General features: G+C 46.4%; 2 protein-coding genes across 2 annotated transcripts; one reads left to right on the top strand and one right to left on the bottom strand.

Annotated features, from left to right (window-relative positions):
* Positions 1 to 139: 139 nt before the first annotated feature.
* LOC108025117 (protein dj-1beta) lies at positions 140 to 988 on the bottom strand. The gene is made up of 3 exons (XM_017095382.3): positions 815 to 988; positions 442 to 761; positions 140 to 385 (listed from the first exon to the last, which is right to left on the bottom strand). Exons 1-3 carry the CDS (start codon positions 953 to 955, stop codon positions 232 to 234), a joined length of 615 nt encoding a protein of 204 aa, XP_016950871.1. The 5' UTR covers positions 956 to 988; the 3' UTR covers positions 140 to 231.
* Positions 989 to 1,236: 248 nt separating this feature from the next.
* LOC108025320 (serine/threonine-protein kinase Warts) lies at positions 1,237 to 20,566 on the top strand. The gene is made up of 8 exons (XM_017095731.3): positions 1,237 to 1,572; positions 7,542 to 8,518; positions 16,046 to 18,173; positions 18,236 to 18,356; positions 18,418 to 18,533; positions 18,595 to 18,673; positions 18,734 to 18,929; positions 18,993 to 20,566. Exons 2-8 carry the CDS (start codon positions 8,393 to 8,395, stop codon positions 19,392 to 19,394), a joined length of 3,168 nt encoding a protein of 1,055 aa, XP_016951220.3. The 5' UTR covers positions 1,237 to 1,572; positions 7,542 to 8,392; the 3' UTR covers positions 19,395 to 20,566.
* Positions 20,567 to 20,570: the final 4 nt, after the last annotated feature.

Below are 20,570 nucleotides of genomic sequence, written 5' to 3'. Positions count from 1 at the left end.
TTAAAAATACCTTCATTTATTTGCTGCTCTAAGTGCATTTCTTAAAATAATATTAAGAAATTCTACTGTTTGTATTCAAAAGCCACAAATTGTGGATTATTGGCTTGGGAATACTTACAAATGTTGATACGAAAAGTACTATTCTTTAGCATTTTAATTCAGTTCTGGGTTACATTAATTGTTTAGAACAATTTATGAGACAGCTCTTTAATAAATATTATCTGAGAGACTTTAGTAGGCCACGAGAAGACCCTTTGCGACCTCCTGGACCTTTTCCTTGCCCGCCAGTTCCTCGGCAATTTTGAGCGCAAATTCGTAGGCGGTGCCAGGACCTCGACTGGTGATGAGGTTTCCGTCCTTGACCACATTCTTGTCGTCCACGTAGCTGAAAAATAACAACCCTTTAAGGAGAAATTCCCTAAATTCAAATGCATACCGCACCTGTACTTGTCGACCAGCTGGGGCTTCATCGAGGGGTACGAGGTGAGGGACTTGCCCGCGGCGACGCCGTGCTTGGCCAGCACGGTGGGGGCGGCGCAGATGGCGGCGATGAGGCCTCCGCTGGACTCCTGGTTCCTGAGCAGATCCCCGACCAGCGCGGACTCTGCCATGGCGTTGGAGCCGCCCAGGCCCCCGGGCAGGACCACCACGTCGAACTTGTCGGCGGACACCTTGGCCAGCGAGGTGTCGGGCAGGATCTGCACGTCCCGCGAGCACTTCACCGCCTCCGCGTCGTTCAGGCCGGCGACGGTGACCTTGATCTGGGGGAGCACATAATATAGGCACGATTTGGGGTGGGAACTAAAGAACCTACCCCTGCGCGCCGCAGGACGTCGGCGGCTATGACGAACTCCATTTCCTCGGCCCCAGGAGCCAGGATAACCAGCGCACTCTTCGACATTTTGGCGAAATTACAAAAGTGCCTTGAAATTGCAGGAAATCCAAAATAGACCATGTAGCTGCGATAAATTATCGATAGCGATAATGCATCTAAGCGCAGCTATGAGCAGCAGCTATCGAGGCATTTAAAACTGTGATCCTAATAGTGCTTTATAATTTTTAAATACAATACCTAAGATGCCTTTTTGTGACAAACTTATTTGAAAAGGAAAACTAATTAAATTAAACAACTAAATTATAAAGTCGAGTATTTAGGCCGGTTTGTGTCTTCGCTTATCGATAATTAAATCGACGGTTTCTTATCGACTACCACCGATAGACGCAGTGTTACCGCTCGCGCAGAAACGTGGTATTTTCGCTCCGCCGCAGAACGGTCTCCAATCGACGGCAGCAACAAACCACGAATTAATTTTACTAATTTTAAGCAATCGCGCAGCAAAATGTCCGGAAAACGCGACTAGGTCCGCTGAAAACGTGAAAAACCCGCGGCGCGCGTGAGAAAAGTGCAAGAGCGTCGGCGAACACCCGCGATTTGCCAGCAAAAGGCAGGGGAAAAGAGGAAAAGCCCGAGTGCCGTGTGTGGGGAAACGCGAAAAAGGCGAGAACAAAGAGGCGAAAAGCGAGGAAATCGCGTGGAAAAGCCGAGAAAAGTGGAAAACGCGGGGAGCCAAGGTAATGTGGAAAAGGCCTGGTGAAAATGCAACGTTTGCAGCTGGAATTTGCGTGCCTTCCAGTGCCCGAGGAAAATGCAATATCTGTTGAATGCGCTTGGCTGTGTGCGTGTGTGTCCCAGTGCGTGTGCCCGTGCGATGGTGTGTGCGTTTCCAATTGTCTGTGTGGAAAAGCGAGGAAAATTGCACGGAAAACGCACGAAAAGCAATCAAATGTGCGGAAAAGTGCCTGAAAACGAAATGCGAAATTAACACACAGGCGCAACAGGCTGTATTTACATATCCCGCTCTCGCTCTCTCGTGGAATATCCACGCCTGAGTGTGTGCGCGTGTGTGTGTGGTGTGGGGGAGAGCGCAGGAGCGAGCGAGAGAGGGCGAGAGGTTGCTACACAAATCGGATTAAATTCTTCTGTCTTCCGTCCCGCTCCCGCGCTGGTATCTGTGGAAAACTATTAATCTCAAAAATATTTAACTTAGTTCCAGTGCGAATTGGAATTCCTTTCGCTCGACCGACGCCGTTAGGCAAGGTCAATTAGGGCGGATTTTCCATCCAGAATTCCAGATATTCCAGTTGCAGCTGATAAAGGCGGAGAATTTACAAAAGAAGATTATAAAAGTTAAAGTAATAATAATAGATAGTAGTTGCTGGAGAGCAAAAGTAAACTGTACTCAAAAACAAAGTTAAAAGAACATACATAAACAAACCAAAAATCCACATAGAAATCCATAAATGCTAAATATTAATACAAATAAAATATAAAATATATAATGAATAATGAATAAACAATTATAAACCAGATGATGACCAGTCGATAATATCGAAAAAAGTCGACTAAAGTGCTGTTAAACAGTCAATACATAAGTAAAAATCAGTTATATCGGAAATGTATCTTTGAGATATTTGTTACTTATATCCATCTGCAGATCCATGCGTTCCTGTAAATACTATGCCCTTGCCCCACTAGTCCCACGTAGTCAGCACCCACTGTGGCCGGGAAAGAGAGCAACTTTGTGACAATATCCGCGCTGTTGATGCAACCGTGGGCAGCGGCTGCCTCCGATTTCCATATGAATGCAGCGCACTGCAGGCACAGAGGTGGGGAACAGCACGGGGGCGGCGGGGAAAGGCGGATCCGAAAGATGCGAAATGCAAAATGTGGCACAAGTAACTGCAGCGCAACCCATTGTAAGTTGTAATTAGAGGCAGCGCCGCCACTTCAATGTCAGTGCGACAATAATTTCCCAGGCGGCTTATTTGTGGTGGCAAAAGCAAGAGCACAGAGCAAGAAACAAGGGGGCGTGGGGCCTCGAGACCTCCTCCTTTTGTGAAGTCAGCGTGTCGGCATGCCAGCCGAAATTCATAAACTTAATGGCAGCTCGGATGCCGATGATATGCAAAACCCCTGTGTCAGAGGCTGCTCAAGTGTTTACACTTTTCGGGGGCTAAAATGAGCTTGTTGGGGCTTGAACTTTATTAGCATAATGGTTGGCTTTGCTTTACATTTGTAGATCTCGGATTTGGTACTATAGTTTCGAAATGTAGCAAAGCAATTTCGAGTTTTTGTGTAGGTTGCTCTGAAATACTGCCTTTAAAATATATAGAAATAACATGTAATCTTTAATGTCATACTTTGTATATATGGGTTTGAGATATTTTAGATAGTTTTCAAGAAATAAATTCAAATAAGGAGAAACCTTTCATAGTATTCAAAAACTAAAGCTATGGTATTTCTATCTTATATTACCCCTTTAATCTAATAAAAATAAATCCTTGCTATTACCCATAGTTTGTGTACAGAATCACACTTCTTAAATACTTTTTCAAGCTCAATTAAAATATTTTTTAAACGTTTTTCAAAAGGTACATTTTGAGAGAAAGCCTCCAAACCAAAATTATTTATTTTCATTAAATATCACCCCTCCCTCTCCCCAATATCAGCCAATTCCCAACTATCTTATGGTCTCCTATAAAAGTATATCGGCAGTCCCGAACCGAAATTCCGAATATTTTCCCCCGAATGTTTATAAAACCCGCTGCACGGCCGGGATATAAACAAGCCCGCAAAAGCTGCAGCCAGCAAGAGAGCTTGACCAATCTGTGGCCACAAAAACTCCTCCCAAATGTGCAGAATGTTGTTGCTGCCTTACTACTACTACTGGTGTTGTTGTAGCTGCTGCTGCCGCTGCATTGTTGCTTTTGTTTTAGCCAGCAAACGGCGGCGTCATCGTCAGCGAGGCTGGAAAATCGTTGGGATTCCATTCACATTCCAGCATGCAATTCGCATTGGATTATGTGAGCGTGTGGTTGTTTTTATTGTTTTCGCTGCTCCGCACTCTTGCCTCTGCCGCCGTCGACTGCGACGGCGACCGCGGCAGAATGGAACAGGTGAGGCTCCATTGGCGTTGATCGTGTGCATTCCACAGAGCACACAGATACACGCACACACGCGCGAGCCGGAGAGCAGGCAATAAATACCAATACAGTGGGCTGCTCTTGCTGTTGTTGCTCGCTTTTAAAAGTAAATGAACGATAAAACAAGAAAAGGAAGAGGAGGGGAGGGGGCGGAGGGGATGAGACTGGGTGATCCGAGGGATACCCTGCAAAAGGGATTAGGTCAAAAAATAAAGGGGGAAAAATGTAAATAGACGGATGGATTTTGTATCTTAGTTACGGTGGATTAAGGAAGAATTTAAAAAGCTAGAGGTTTTGATAATTTCTTGATAATTGTACTCTTATTAACAATATTACGTCGTTTTTTCGTGGTTTTAATGAATCCAAAAGATACACATAAACACGAGTATTTTTAAAGTGTTCCATTGGTTTTGCCTACTCATCTTTTCGATCCTAGACTTCCATTAGAAAGAAGAAATTACCCAGAAGTCCTAAAGTATTTTCCAGGGAAAGGGGCGGCGGTTGTGGGTGTCTCTCGATCGGCAGCCTCCCCCGAAAACCCCCCTGGAATTTTCCCCGCCCCCTCCGCCACTGTGGGCCGCAATGCAAGTCCAGCGACGTCGACGACGAAAATGCAATTTAGCTCGTTTTTCTTGCTTGCTTCGATTGCCCCTCGCCGTCCTGCCCCACCCCTTTCCCCCCACTGCACACGCCTCTGTGTGTGTGCAAGAGAGTGGATGAAAAAGGGAAAACGAAACGAAAACAGAGAGAGCAAAGCAAGGCAAGAGCAAAGAAACAGCAGCCGCCGACCCGCCCCCTTTTTCCGCCTGCCGCCTCCCCCTTTCCGCCTGCTCGCCTCCTCCTCGTCTGCTTCTTCTTCGCCGCTGTGGAATGCGCATTTTTGCAATAATAATCAGCAACTAATACTATTTTTATCTTCTGCCCTGACGCGTCGCACACTTCTTCGCTGGGGGCTGGTGTGCGTGTGTACGTGAGTGTTTGCCCCTGCAGCGAGTATCTCTCTCTCGCCGCCTCTGTGTCCCACTGCCTCTCTCGGTTGATCTCTTTTGGAGGCCCCGTGTTCCCTCGGGGTTTCGGGATCTGTTGTCTTTTTTTTGACTATTGAAATAGTTTACTAATATCATCAATATCGAAGTAGGAAAAAAATGTTCCTGATATATTAGTTCAAGTACAAGTTATTTCTAATATCTTAATGGTATAACTATAAAAATGTAGTCCCCCCACTGGTTGATGGCTGATGGTTGCCTGAGCCTTGCTTACACAGTGTAATTCTCAGGTGATTAAACACCTCCCTGCAGGTGTGAAAACAAACACAATCTGGCAAAACAAATATGAAATCCCTAGTTTGCGAAAGTAATCAAGAGATAGTATCTAAGACACGCGTTGCACAACTACGGACATTCCTGCGACTTCACTCCACCCGAAGTATTTTATTTTGGGACACTTGAAGTCCTGCCATATTAGATTCCTCAGTGCGTATAATTGCCAATAAACCCTCTCAATTAATGCTAAATGCAAAATTCCGCCTAAGCGAAGCTGAGAAATAAAAGCCATTTAGATATAGCCTCAGATACAGAGCGGCTCTCGCTCTTTCATGTGGAGGCCCAACTTTGGACGCAATTAAACAATTAAAGATTCCCAAAGCGTAGCCGCTTAATAACGCATCAAAATCAAAATAGTCCCCCGAGTGGGAGTGAGATGGGGCATGCGAATTAGTTACTTGGATTGTTAATTAGTTATTGGACATTCGTACCCACTCGGTCGTTTGTTTGCGCAAAAACGCTGGGCGGTATGCGTGGAATGCGAAAATTTCCCAACTTGGCACCAAAACAAAAATAATGCGGGAGGCTATGTGGCATATGTGCGAGCCTCGCATGGCCACCAGGGCCGATCTCTGTTGACACTCGGATTTGGCGCGTGGGGCCCGCGGTGTTTACCCAACCAAGATCTACATAGCATGTTCCCCGGCCGTTATCATCTGCTAGTACGCCTCGTGCACACAGCCCCGGCGAAATTCACATTCCTTGGCAAGAGCTAATAGAATAGAACAGAACTAAAGTAAAGAAACAACTCTTGTCAACAGAATAATTAAACTCATATTTCGCCGAGCCATTTTGCGGTGCTGCCGTGGCTTTTATGTTCGGGCGAATTTACAGGCCAATCAAAGTGTTGTTTGCAGATCAGGGCACCGAGAGCCATGTTTGAGGGTCGACAGATGTCTATGGTTCATCATCTCTGGATATGTGGTGTGTGCACATGCGAGTCGAGGAATGTCAACTATTCAGTGCGCCAACTTGATGGGCGCATTGCGAATCGGTTATTAGTGGGGCCATTAATAGGAAGCAATGCTCTTCTAGAGGACAAATATTCAAAGCTCAGGGAGAGTATTAGAAATGGACACTGGTTTTCCCATAATTTCACCAGAAAGGAACTTGGTAACTTTGGGGATTTATAAACAAACAGAAAGTAGAGCTCTTGGGTTACGAGTCGCTTGCTATATCAAACAGTTGTTTCTCTTATGAGTCACTCTCGTGCAGAAGCATAGGACAGTAAGGGATCATTTCAGTGGGATCTTTCAATTGGAAACTGGCATATGTTTCAGCAATTTATAAGTCTAGAAACATCTCACAGACTGGGGCTCTCTGCAGGGTACTACGAACTTCGATCACTTGAGTCTCCCCGCGGTCGCTGCGCTTCCTTCCTCATTTGCACTTGGCACAAATTCGGCGAAATTCCGTGTTTGTTTACATATCTATCTGTCGATGGCTATTTCATAGTCAGGTGCGCACGCCACTCCCTCCGCCCCGATCCCCGTATAGTGTGAACCTAATGGTTCGTCATAAAAATGGGTTTGTATTTGCGTTGCTGCCTTTTTGGTGCGGGGAGTTTTACACTTCCCCAGAATTCGAAACATGACATAAGAGCATAACTTATGGTACCCACTTTTTTGCCCTCGATCGGTTGCAGCTCGGGGTCGCTGCGCACCCGAAAACCACCACCCAAAGGCGTGAAAATCATGCAAGAAAGCACTTCCTCCGCCAGTGGCGATGGCCATTACGAACAATGAGTGTGGATTTTCCGGCAGCTCTCTAAGACCCCCGGCATTCAGTGACTCACGTCGCCGGCATTCAAATGGGCCGGCGAACCCGTCAACAGGGCCAGATAGTGGTGCGTATCTGGACTTTTCGACTGACGAAATAGCTGTGGGGAAGTTGATTGGAGCAAGATAGAGATAATCAAAATATTTAGGAATTTTATTAGAATTTGTATTTTAACTTGAGGGACCATTTGGCATGTTTCTCAGATTGGAATAACGCATTTTCGTAGGGAATTAACCTTATTTTTTGGCCACAGTTTACCCACTTTTAGTTTTAAAGCTTCTGTGATGAATGTTTGAGCTGCGGCTGTCTGAACCCGGGAACTTCTGTGGGGGTTTTTAGTGGACGGGTCACTGTGGAGGCGACTCAGAAACGCGAACCTCGCCTCGCATGCAGCGTGTGACAGTTTTCGTTGGACCAATTTTCTCATCCAGCTCCCGTCTTCTCGTCTACTTTCAGCTCCAAGCGGCCGCCGTCGATTCGTGCGTAGGATCAATTAAAATTCCGTGGGGCCGCGATCAAATCAAATTAAAAATCAACTAATATTTTGGTATTCAGATATTCAAATGAAATTCATTCATCGCCTGGGACTTTGGATCGGGTCTGCCAACTATTTTCGAATTTGAATTGTGTCCGCGCTTAGCGCAGAATCTGTGATACGGCAGAAAATGTACGAAGAATACGAAAGATCAGAAATCGGACAAGAAGATACAGTATACGGGCACGAACAAAATGTGGGCAGCAATATTTACATGCGAAATGAATGTTGGGCGGCGAGAGAGGTTTTGTTATAATGCAAATGCGAAGTGGAAGAATTCCCGGCGCGAGTGATAAATAATCCGACGACAAACAAAAGCAGAAGCCTACACGGCGAGAAAGAGCAGTGCAAACACATTTATCTTTATTGAGAGCAACAATATCAAGATCGAGATAATAAAGCATCGTAAACCTGCGCGGCCCGAGCCTAAGTAGTTCATTATAAAGTCTCGTCGCAAATAATCAAATGCCAAAAGTGCCTTCCCAGCCGGGAAAAGTTCAGAAGCGCGACGGATTCAGCAGAGCAACAGCAGCAGCAGCAAAAGCCAGGCCAAACAAATCACAAATCGAGTGGCAAATCCATCTATTTACGTGTATTTTATACAAAACATCCAGCTAAATAGTAAAAACAGCGCAGGCAGCGCCGCTGAGACATCCGCTTGATTCGTCCCCTGGCCGCCGATGTGCCCCAGTGTGTGTGCTGTGCGAGTGCGTGAGTGTCGAGCATTTTTGTGATATGAGTGCTACATACCACAGGGCGAAGCAGCAGCACCATGCATCCAGCGGGCGAAAAAAGGGGCGGGCGCCCCAATGCCAATAAGTACACAGCGGAGGCCCTCGAGAGCATCAAGCAGGACCTGACCCGGTTCGAAGTACAAAACAACCATAGGAATAATCAGGTGAGAGTCGGGGTATCTGGGGAAGCGTAATGCCGAAGAAGGTGTGCGAATTCTTAAGCATCTATCAGTCGAAATTTACATATCCCTATAAACATTTTGATACAGAAAGTACATCTCAAATCCTAGCAACCCTTATTCATTTCAAAATAAACATAGGAATAAGCAGGCAAGAATCGGGAATAACTGTAATATCAAAGAAGGTGCGCGAATTCTTCAGCCGCAATAAGTTGAATTTAAAATATTGAGATACAGGAGGTACATCGCGATTACCTAAGGATCGAATGGGTGGATTTTATAGGTTGTATATTCTTAAGCGCCTTTTTAAAAGGTTACTGAAAAAACACCAATAAAATAAAATAATTTTAGGAATATCAGGGTAATCCCAGGTAATCTGGGAAAATGCGCGAATTCTTCAGCATCATAAAGTTAAAGCTGATATATTTCTCTAATTATTGTGAACGGAGAAAGTACATCGCAATTCTCTAAGGATTGAATAGGAAGATTTCATAGGTTTTCCTTTGGTATCGCGAATTCTTGAGCACCCTTTTTAAAGGTTACGAAAAAATACTTTTAATCAGGCAAGAATAAGATATATTTGTAATATCGAAGAAGGTGCGCGAATTCTTCAGTAGCATTAAGTTGAAATTGATAAATTTCTCGACATATTGGGAGGCAGAAAGTACATTGCGATTATGTAAGGATTGAATTTGTGATTTTCAAAAGTTGTCATGAGGTAACGCGAATTCTTAAGCACCATTTTTAAGGTTAAAAAAATAATTTTAAATCACTCATAGCAAATTCTTTATAAGTTTTGAAACTCTTACTAAGTTATTATGTATAAATTATATACTACAAATCGGCACATGAAAACAAATCTGGTATAAATTTGCATGGATTTGTTGGTTCCCTTTTCGGATCGGATCGTAGATGTTATCAAATGATGAATGGGTTGATCAAAGAAGATCTTCATTCAGCCAAAAAAGTGTTTCATAAGGTAAACAGAAAACAAGATATGCTAGATTGACCAAAGAATGATGACTGGGTATTATAAAATGTATTTGAAGGTTTGAGCGTTTCCAAAAAGTGTTAGGAGACAAAGAAAAATAACAGAATATCCCATAATCAGTGTCAGATTTTCCTTGTTTTCCTCCAAAATACACGAAACTAATGGGGCACTGAGGAATTTCCACCGCTGACTCACTCGAAATGGTAGTTCGAGCTGCTGAACAGGCTCGGGGAACTTAAATAAACCGTTTAGCTCCGTGGCACTCATCATATCTCAGCTGAGCTCGGCTTAGCCCCTCTCATTCCACTTAAGAACGTCTTAGCGCTCGCGTGGAAGTTATGCCATTAAAACGCTTATCACAACGCTTTATAGTCGCTCGACAAATGATGCGACAACCGAGACACAAAAGCTGAGGACACGACATCTAATAAAAACTAGCAGCCCGATAAAATGCAAGCCACAAAGCACCTACATTGGAAAGATGTTTTCAAGCGTGGGTGACTTTTGAGGTGAGACTGGGAAGCGGTGCCAACCAGCAATGCTCTTCATTTTACGTCTCTTTGGATGATCTTTAAGTGTTTGTTGGTCATAAAAAGGGGTTTATGTTTATGCATAATATTGATATTAATTCAGGCAAGCTTTCATATTTTAATTTACTGTCTGGCTGGGCTTGAGAGTTACTTCCTATACTATCTTCAAAATGTGGCCTCATATAATCCTTCAGTTCTCGAGAACTATTATGCATATTTGTACCTTTTTATCCAATACGTAAAACTATCCCTCGAGAAATCACTCAGTTCCCAAGAACTATAACGTACTCTACTCTCCCTTGCCAAGAACAGCGTCAGATTTTAATTTAGAATCTGGCACGAGCCGCGGACTGTTCACCTGCGCGCGCGAGTTCGAACAAGGTCAGGAGGTGGGTGAATAAGTGGGCGGGTGGATGGTCAGCAGGAGTTGCCAATTGGGCTGGTCCAAAGGAAAAGATCTAGACGAGCTATATTTAAACCGGCACACAGAGCAGCGCAGAGAGCGGCCAAATTAATGGACTGGCAAGCGAAATGCAATTGACCTTCTGCCTTCCGAGTGGGTGTGTGGGTGGCGACGGGCAGACAAAGCGACCAGCGGAGGAGGGACGGAAGACCAGCTGCACAGGGAGAAAAATCCATATGTTCCATATATTATATGATGATAAAGAAGCATTAAAAATAGTAGTGGCATATGATGAGTAGAAAAATAAAAAATGATGATTATTAAAGCAATATAACTTCGATAATAATCATCATAAAAGCTGATAGTTCTGATACTTTCTTATCGATAGGAAAGCTCATCATATGCCATATTTTTTTTATGTGTAGAAAGAGGGCAGTGAGAGCACACACACGAGACGATCTTTAGGGTTCCGAAGTGTGCGTTCACGCGATCGCCCTGGATTCTTGGCATTGACGTCACACTCCCGACCCAACCGATCAGATCGGAATATATGTGCTCCAACCCAATCGATGAGTGGGTTGCTATTGGTTTCGCCGAACGCCGAAAGTTCCCAAAAACCTGGTCGGTCAGGGGGTCAATGACTAATGGTCGACTTGGTCTTGCACGATCGGCTGAAGACTTCAGCACCATCTCTGCAATTAGCCAAGCAACTGGCCATAATCATTTATTACTGGTTGCTCGCCCCGCAAATATCTCAAGCCGGGATGCAGATACAGTGCGTAGCAAGAGTGTAAAGAGTGTACTTCTAGGCTGCATCGTATATTCCTTACTAACATTCTTGCCAAACTTAAAACTACTTCATAACCAGCCATCCGAATTCTATTAAAAAGATAATACCGCTCAGGGAATGGCAGTCTCAAATGACTGGCTTATGGATATTTATATGATCTTCGAGAGTATGAATCTCTTCAATAACTCACCACATCCCATAACTGGATATCTTGATGACTAACCCACTTCGATGAATGCTCTCCTGTCAGCATTCCGTTCCTAAGCCACCACTGAAGATTTCAATCGCTGCAGTGCCTAAAGTTCTGAGACGGGCTTTAAAAACGCGAAGGAGCCGTGCAGAAAGAAGTTCTGCGAGGGGAGGACATAAAGATTCTTAAATATTATCTGACGGGTCATCAATTTAAAGTTTTACGACCTCCACTTGCCAGCTACTGTTTGCTGCGACTGTAAATTATGTTTCGGGCTCCTTTAGTCGGATCGGGGCCCTCGGGGATCAGGGTGAATTCCTGAGCCTGCGGAGGGGGAGATTTCTCTTAATCCAGGCGATGGGCGTGCTCAGGTTTTGGGCCATAAAATATGTGCTTTGCAGTTGGCTAATTGTTATGACTGCGGCCAGTTTGGACAGGCCAATTTAGTGCTGCAATTGCTGTGCCATTGGCATTGCTTCTCGGCCGGGCTCCTCGCTTTTGGCCAACTTTCGCCCGGCTTTTCGGCCTACGCCTGCCTCTGCCTCTCACTGAACCGGGCTGAACGCCGAGCACAATGCCCGGCTAATTGGTCATGCTGAGCGCTAAATACCAGAAACCCATAATCTGCTCATATATGGCTCATATGGTGGAGTACCGTCGCGAGGGGCTTTCCTCCATATGTGGGCAGTGCATGTCAGGGCGATAAACGATAGACGATAAATAAGTTCCGATCAACACTTTCGGCGGCCATGTTCACGCCCACACGATCGTTTTTCACTCTCAAAAGCTAGCCCATCGCTTTGATACCTCTTAAAATTAGTGAGTTTATTTGGAGAAGATATCTTAAGACATAGTTCATCCCATTAAATGTAAAATATTTGAAAAAACACAAGAAAACTCTGTTTAGCATCAGTTAAAAGTTCATATTGAACACTATAAATACCAAAACCTATTCCATGGTAATAAGTATCTTATAGCCCATTGTAAGATGTGTAAAGCTCTTCTTCTAGCGGCATTTAAGCCGGTTAGCTACCAACGAATTCATGCTGCTCCTGCTATAAATATCCATATCAAAAATGGCTGGGCCACGAGTATGCAAAGAAATTAATTAAAATCACAAACGCTGATAATAAATAACAATACAGGCGTTAAGAAGGCGGCGCGTAAACCAGACGCCAACGCACTCAACAGTGAGCCGAATGCCATTACAATAAAAATTAAAATAATCCATAAATAAATTAGTAAACAAAACGAAGCATCGAATTGGGAAGGGGAGGTCCCAGCCCCGACAACGCCAATTCAGGGTCTATCCATCCATATGAAGTGTGACATATTTGGTGCTGTTATGGTCGCCGCGTACACATGTAATCCCAATTTTAGATTCGGTGCGAATTCGGCTATTTATAAAGAGGGTGGGCACAGTGAGTGCAGAGAGTGTGAGGTTTTATGAGGAAGTGTTGGAAAGGTCACTTAAAAAAATTTAAAGAAGTGTTGGAAAGGTCACTTTAAAGAAATTGAAAGATCTTGAAGATGTATTTGATTCGATTTTTTAGGGATTATTTCATTGTTAACTTTCGTTTTACTTTTGTTTATCAACCAAATGGACTTCAAATCGGAATGATTTACACATATTTTATTAAGTTTTATAATATTTTAAGGTGGTAAAACACTTTTCTTCGCCACTGTTGCGCTGTCCGCAGCCATTTCACGGGGGACACATTTCATTTCGAGCGAAATGGAATTCCTTGGGGTGCAATTTTCACTAATTTGCCCGATTTTCATGCGAAAATTTGCTGAACCTGTCGGTGGGTCGCTTTCGCTTGATTTTCTTTATTCTCGCGCTCGGTGCCTCAGCTATTTTCTCAGGAATTTTCACCCAAACACAGGCGAGTGTGTGTCTTCATCGTATATGGTGCAGACATATCCAATATGTATCAGCCGAAGCAATCGCCGAAAAAAGAATGTGTGTTGCCTCTAATAATAACAAAAGACCAGCAGACACTCGCACGGCCCCCAGCACAAACACAAACAGAAGTCGGCGTGCGGCAGAATGTTTGGCTATATGGATATAGTGCTTCTATGGTCCGATCGGTGGGAGATCCTCTCTGAAAAAAACCAACAAAAATGCCAATCATAAATATGAAAGTCATATATAAGACCTAAAATAGGATCCATAGTTTCACTCTAGGAATGCTCTGTGTGTGGTTTTTAATATGGTTTTAGTTAAAGTTATTTTTTTATTATTATAACAATTTTAAGGACTTTGTGATTACCACTTGCTATCATATTATACTGTACTATATTATCTTGCTATCATATTCTTACACAAATATCTTATAGTTTACAAGAATTTCGATTTTGGATGTATTTAGTTGATGATTACACTGACAAGCTAATATCTCGACGTTATCCCCTACTAAATATATGATATACTTGATCACAGGTCCAGGTTCAATGCCGCGCATTCTGAAAACCTGTGAAATTTTTTATAAATATCTTGCAGTTGCCAAGAATTTCGATTTTGGATGTATTTAGTTGATGATTACACTGACAAGCTAATATCTCGACGTTATCCCCTACTAAATATATGATATACTTGATCACAGGTCCAGGTTCAATGCCGCGCATTCTGAAAACCTGTGAAATTTTATTTTAATTTTCTCACCAACTTTTATAAGTTTATGGTTCATTTTTAGAACAGAGAAGCTAACTTAAACCCTAGACCTTGACATCTATACCTTTTCTTCCAGTTCTAAGATGTATCTCTTCTTGTGTAATCCGGTGATTCTTTTGACCTTGCCGACGGCTTAATCGCCTTGCAAATTGCATTGACGACCGCAAAGCAAAGGAGCTTAAGTGGATTAGCGAAAGTGTTTCGGCAATTCTACGATTCGCAGTTCCCCTCGCCCTTAGGCCCCTGGCAAATCCAATTTATTTTATTTCAGAAACTCAGCAATGCCAATTTGCGTGGGCGACACTTTCTTGGTCTTCTTGGTGCACTTGCTGATTTAGTGAGCCCATTGGCTTTCGCTAATTTGCCGTAAATTGGCTTTCATGTAAGGCTGCGGTGCAGAATGGGGAGTCGGGACTCGGGTGGCTCGAAGACCCCCTCAGAGAGCGACGCACAGTCTGCTAGGGGTCTTTGTCGGGTTTCGCTTGGTGCGCGTCCTTGGTTTTAATTTGATTCCCAATAAAATCCCGACGCGTAGAGTGGGTGAATAAAATTGGGCCAATTTAGCAACATAACAAGAATATTTGACCAGAAAAACTTTATTTCATTTCATAGTTTTTTTTCTTTATTTTAATTTCTTGCCAAACAAGTCTGTATATGAATTTTAAACGTCTTGTTATCTTATAAACCCTTATTGTATTAAATTATTTAAATGACTTTAATGTATAATTTAAATGACTTAACGAGCGTTTATTTATTTATTGATGCTAAGCTTTCTAATTGAAATTACCCCTTAAATATTATTTGTTGTTGAAAAACTGGTAATTATTAATCAGAATCCCAAAAATTTCGCACGTGAAATCCCAAAGAATTCGCGTTGGCGTATCGCACACAAATTCCCATCACGCTGCCATCTCTAGAAGAGAGCGAAGAGAGTGGGGCATTCAGAGTCATAAAATCGAGGATCAGTCACAAAAGGGCAGGAGCAGGGGGAGGGGGGATGGTATCAAAGGAACGCGTAAAACGAGTAGCTGGCAAGGAGGGAAAGAGAGCCCCAAAAGAAGAAGCCAATGGTGGGAGCGAGACGGGAGCAAGGGCAACCTTCAGTGCAAGTGTATTTGTTGCTGTGTTTTGGAGCGCATCTGGCAGCCGGCTCTTCCTCCCCCTCTCCCTCTCCCACCCCTCCTCTTCCTGCTCCCCATTCTCCCCCTCTCCTCGCTCGCTCTATCTCGCTCGCTCTCATTGGCTGCGCTTCACTTTTAGGAATTTCACGACGATGGCAAGAATTTTATTTCGTTGCTTTGGTCGCCTCATTTCTCAGGTCTTTTGTTTTAGCCTCCGCTTCGCCTTTGTTGCTCACTGTTTTTGTTTCTGTTTGTTGTTGTATGCACGCCTTTTGTTTGGGCTTAAATACTTTTTTCAGTGCAGGAATGTCGATCGCCCATGGGCGTAGTGAAAAGGATTTGGAGGGGGTAATCTTTTTGGTATTTAAATATGATCGATTATGTTCAACGAAACATATTCAAATATAAAAATAAATAACTAAAGATTTTGTATAATTTCCAAAGATGATATAATAATAACTTTACGTGTTCAACATATCCCACAGATACACTTTAAATTCGGTTAAAAAAAAAAACTAAAATTAATAAAATAGTAATCGTATTGTACGTCATTTTCTTTTTATACATTTAGGAAGATAATTAAAATGATATTGTAAGTAGTTGTAGAATGTAGTAGTTATAATAGAATGGGTGAGGTCTTAATTAAGTTAGGTCTTAAATAAGTTAACAAATAAGTAATAAAAAAGAAAACCTTTTTGGGTGATATACTCATATCTAAGAGATTTTAAGTATTAATGACATTTATTAGTATTTTTATACCAAAATCTGTTACTTTTTAAAAATTGAACTAACCTCCTGCTCCCTCTCTTCCAGAATTACACACCACTGCGATATACGGCGGCCAACGGACGCAACGATGCACTTACTCCGGACTATCACCACGCCAAGCCGCCGATGGAGCCGCCGCCCTCCGCGTCGCCCTCGCCGGACGTGGTCATCCCGCCGCCCCCCGCCATCGTAGGTCAGCCCGGCTCCGGCTCCATAGCCGTAGCCGGTGTGGGAGTGGGCGTGGCGAACGGACGGGTGCCAAAGATGATGACGACTCTGCTGCCGAACAAGCTGATACGGAAGCCGAGCATCGAGAGGGACACAGGGAGCAGTCACTACCTGCGCTGCAGTCCGGCCTTGGACTCGGGAGCCGGCAGTTCCCGCTCGGACAGCCCCCACTCGCACCACACCCACCAGCCGAGCGCGCGGACGGTGGGGAATCCCGGCGGAAACGGGGGATTCTCGCCCTCGCCAAGTGGTTTCAGTGAGGTGGCTCCGCCGGCGCCGCCACCGCGGAATCGCAACTCCCCTGTAATAACCCAAAACGGGCTAAAGAACCCGCAGCAGCAGTTGACGCAGCAGCTGAAGTCCCTGAATCTGTATCCCGGCGGAGGCAGTGGCTCGGTGGTGGTGGAGCCGCCTCCACCTTACCTAATTCAAGGTGGAGCCGGCGGAGCAGGAGGAGCTCCGCCGCCACCGCCCAGTTACACGGCCTCCATGCAGTCGCGGCAGTCGCCCACGCAGTCGCAGCAGTCGGATTACAGGAAGTCGCCCAGCAGCGGGATATACTCGGCCACCTCGGCAGGATCGCCGAGCCCCATCACCGTGTCCTTGCCCCCGGCGCCGCTGGCGAAGCCGCAGCCGCGCGTCTACCAGGCCAGGAGTCAGCAGCCGATCATCATGCAGAGCGTGAAGAGCACGCAGGTCCAGAAGCCCGTGCTGCAGACCGCAGTGGCCCCGCAGTCCCCCTCGAGTGCCTCGGCCAGCAACTCGCCGGTCCACGTGCTGTCCGCGCCGCCGTCGTACCCCCAGAAGTCCGCGGCGGTGGTGCAGCAGCAGCAGCAGGCGGCGGCGCAGCAGCAGCAGCAACACCAGCACCAGCAATCCAAGCCGCCAACGCCCACGACGCCGCCTCTGGTGGGTCTGAGCAGCAAGCCCAACTGCCTGGAGCCGCCGTCCTACGCCAAGAGCATGCAGGCCAAGGCGGCCACGGTGGTGCAGCAGCAGCACCAGGTGCAGCAGCAGCAGCAGCAGGTGCAACAGCAGCAGCAGCAACACCACCAGCAGCAGCAGCAACTTCAGGCCCTGCGGGTGCTCCAGGCCCAGGCTCAGCGGGAGAGGGACCAGAGGGAGCGGGAGCGGGATCAGCAGAAGCTGGCCAACGGCAATCCCAGCCGGCAGCTGCCCCCACCACCGCCGTATCAAAGCAACAACAACAGCAGCGAAGTGAAGCCACCCAGCTGCAATAACAACAACGTACAAATCAGCAACAGCAATCTGGCGACGACACCGCCCATACCGCCTGCTAAATACAACAACAACTCCTCCAACACGGGGGCCAACAGTTCCGGGGGCAGCAATGGGTCCACCAGCACCACCGCCTCCTCGTCGACGTCCTGCAAGAAGATCAAGCACGCCTCGCCCATCCCGGAGCGCAAGAAGATCTCGAAGGAGAAGGAGGAGGAGCGCAAGGAGTTCCGCATCCGGCAGTACTCCCCGCAAGCCTTCAAGTTCTTCATGGAGCAGCACATCGAGAACGTGATCAAGTCCTACCGCCAGCGCACCTACCGCAAGAACCAGCTGGAGAAGGAGATGCTCAAGGTGGGGCTGCCCGACCAGACGCAGATCGAGATGAGGAAGATGCTGAACCAGAAGGAGAGCAACTACATTCGCCTGAAGCGCGCCAAGATGGACAAGAGCATGTTCATGAAGCTGAAGCCCATCGGCGTCGGCGCCTTTGGCGAGGTGACGCTGGTGCGGAAGATCGACACCTCCAACCACCTGTACGCGATGAAAACCCTGCGAAAGGCCGATGTCCTGAAGCGGAATCAAGTGGCCCACGTGAAGGCCGAGAGGGACATCCTCGCGGAGGCCGACAACAACTGGGTCGTGAAGCTGTACTACAGCTTTCAGGACAAGGACAACCTGTACTTCGTGATGGACTACATACCAGGTGAGAGCCATCCGCTTGCTTCCCTTGAATCTGGGTGATACTAACTTATATGTTCCCCGCAGGTGGTGATCTGATGTCGCTGCTCATCAAGCTGGGCATTTTCCAGGAGGAGCTGGCCAGGTTCTACATCGCCGAGGTCACCTGCGCCGTGGACAGCGTCCACAAAATGGGCTTCATTCATAGGTAAGGGCAGATCCGCCTCTCATCTGGATATTTACTTAACATGTGCCATGTCCTCCTGCAGAGACATCAAGCCTGACAACATACTCATCGACAGAGACGGACACATCAAGCTCACCGACTTTGGCCTGTGCACGGGATTCCGATGGACGCACAACTCCAAGTACTACCAGGAGAATGGTAACATACTATCTAATGTGTAGACTGTAGACTGTTCCATAATACTAATTCGTTTCCGCAGGCAACCACTCGCGCCAGGACTCGATGGAGCCTTGGGAGGAGTACTCGGAGAACGGAACCAAGCCCACCGTGCTGGAGCGGTGAGTTTCGTACACTTAGTTAATTCGGAGGCCATTAATAAAAGTATGCCGAACTCGCAGGCGGCGGATGCGCGATCACCAAAGAGTCCTGGCCCACTCGCTGGTGGGCACCCCGAACTACATAGCGCCCGAGGTCCTGGAGAGGAGTGGCTACACGCAGCTGTGCGACTACTGGAGCGTGGGCGTCATCCTCTACGAGATGCTGGTGGGCCAGCCGCCCTTCCTGGCCAACAGTCCGCTGGAGACGCAACAGAAGGTGCCGTATCCACTGCTCTGCTCATGGGGATGCAATAACCAACGGGTGATGTCTCCGTTTCAGGTGATCAACTGGGAGCAGACGCTGCACATACCGCCACAGGCCGAGTTGTCGCGGGAGGCCACGGATCTGATACGGAGGCTGTGCGCCTCGGCCGACAAGCGGCTGGGCAAGAGCGTGGACGAGGTCAAGGGGCACGACTTCTTCAAGGGCATCGACTTCGCGGACATGCGCAAGCAGAAGGCGCCCTACATACCGGAGATCAAGCACCCCACGGACACGTCCAACTTCGACCCCGTGGACCCCGAGAAGCTGCGCTCCAACGACTCCAACATGAGCAGCGGCGACGACATCGACCTGAACGACAGGCCCTTCCACGGATTTTTCGAATTTACCTTCAGGCGGTTCTTCGACGACAAGCAGCCGCCGGACATGACGGACGATCAGGCGCCGGTTTACGTCTGAGCGGACCTATCCCCCTCCCCCATCCCACCCCGAAAATCATTGTTAGTCAAATAGTCACAAAGGGGGAGAGAAATGCCGAGTGGGTTGGTTCTTGTACAGAACGCGTGACTATAGCAAGAGAACTATATATATATACATTTAGGAGAAGTAGCGAAGGGAACTGCGCATATGCATACAAATACAAATATCTATATACATACATATGCCCGCGGGCATGAACTGAGTAAATTTAAACGGAACAGAGTAGAGACGAGGAGAGGGGAGCGAGTCAGGAGCTTCGACCCTTAAACTGAGCCTAGTATACCTTCTAAAGCACTAAATATGTAGACCAAGGGACCAACTGGAGAGCCGAACTCTTCTGGTGCTCAAAGCGAAACGAAATGCCTTAAGGACGAGACGAGACGCGAATTTACCCGACCACTCCTCTCCTTCCCGCCCCCAGTCCGATGGCCGGCCGTCAACCCAGCAGGCTGGGCAGATCCCGGCCAGCCCACAACCCGGACTGGGGCGCGCGGTGGAGAAGCGGAGACCAGGAGTCGCACGGCAGCGATATAAGCGGGTCTTATAAGCCTAATCTAAATGTAAGCCGGAGGAACAGGGCCCACGGACCGTGTCCCTCCGCCCCACCCATCTATCACTGCTCTTCGGATGTGACCCCTCCCCGAAAAGAACAAACTTAGACATAACCTGTGTGAAATACCTAGCAATGTTAGACCACTTGTTGAATGCCAAACCAAACTGCTCAGCCCCACTGGGAGATGTGTGGGGATTCAACACATACTCTCTGATGACAGCGAGCGGAAAGCAGCCGCGGCGAGGAGGGCTGCGGAAATTGTATCTTTCTACTGTAATATTGTAAAGAAGAACCCTAATGTAGCCTATTCTAAAGTTGTGTAGCGCCTAAGATGTTTTTTAGTTTATAGACCGCTAACCGTAGCCTAGTTTAATTCCTAACCCTAAGCGAGAGTACGTCGAGTTTTTGTTTGTCGTAGGTTCGTTGGGAAATGCTGCAGTTGCATGTGCGTGTGTTTTTATTATGAATATACATGCCCAGCTAATGTGCAGGAGAGGAGCCTATACCGAGCTAATTGAGGGAAATGCAAGCGAACTCTGTGCCTTGGCCAACTAGTTTACTAAAGCAAATTAATAAATGGAAAAGAAAATTGTACAAAGCGC

The sequence above is a fragment of the Drosophila biarmipes genome, chromosome 3R (genome assembly GCF_025231255.1).
Source record: "Drosophila biarmipes strain raj3 chromosome 3R, RU_DBia_V1.1, whole genome shotgun sequence".
Lineage (NCBI taxonomy): Eukaryota > Metazoa > Arthropoda > Insecta > Diptera > Drosophilidae > Drosophila > Drosophila biarmipes.
Note: the sequence above shows the minus strand (reverse complement) of the source record. Positions and strands in the feature narration are given on the sequence as shown.

What these genes read in the sequence shown, in the direction of transcription:
- LOC108025117 (XM_017095382.3), bottom strand. Translation starts at nt 955, where the DNA reads ATGGTCTATTTTGGATTTCCTGCAATTTCAAGGCACTTTTGTAATTTC. An exon ending in ACGTCCTGCGGCGCGCAGGG is followed by an intron (nt 762 to 814) that starts GTAGGTTCTTTA and finishes GTGCTCCCCCAG; the next exon opens with ATCAAGGTCACCGTCGCCGG. An exon ending in CAGCTGGTCGACAAGTACAG is followed by an intron (nt 386 to 441) that starts GTGCGGTATGCA and finishes GTTATTTTTCAG; the next exon opens with CTACGTGGACGACAAGAATG.
- LOC108025320 (XM_017095731.3), top strand. Translation starts at nt 8,393, where the DNA reads ATGCATCCAGCGGGCGAAAAAAGGGGCGGGCGCCCCAATGCCAATAAG. An exon ending in CAAGTACTACCAGGAGAATG is followed by an intron (nt 18,534 to 18,594) that starts GTAACATACTAT and finishes TCGTTTCCGCAG; the next exon opens with GCAACCACTCGCGCCAGGAC. An exon ending in CGCTGGAGACGCAACAGAAG is followed by an intron (nt 18,930 to 18,992) that starts GTGCCGTATCCA and finishes TCTCCGTTTCAG; the next exon opens with GTGATCAACTGGGAGCAGAC.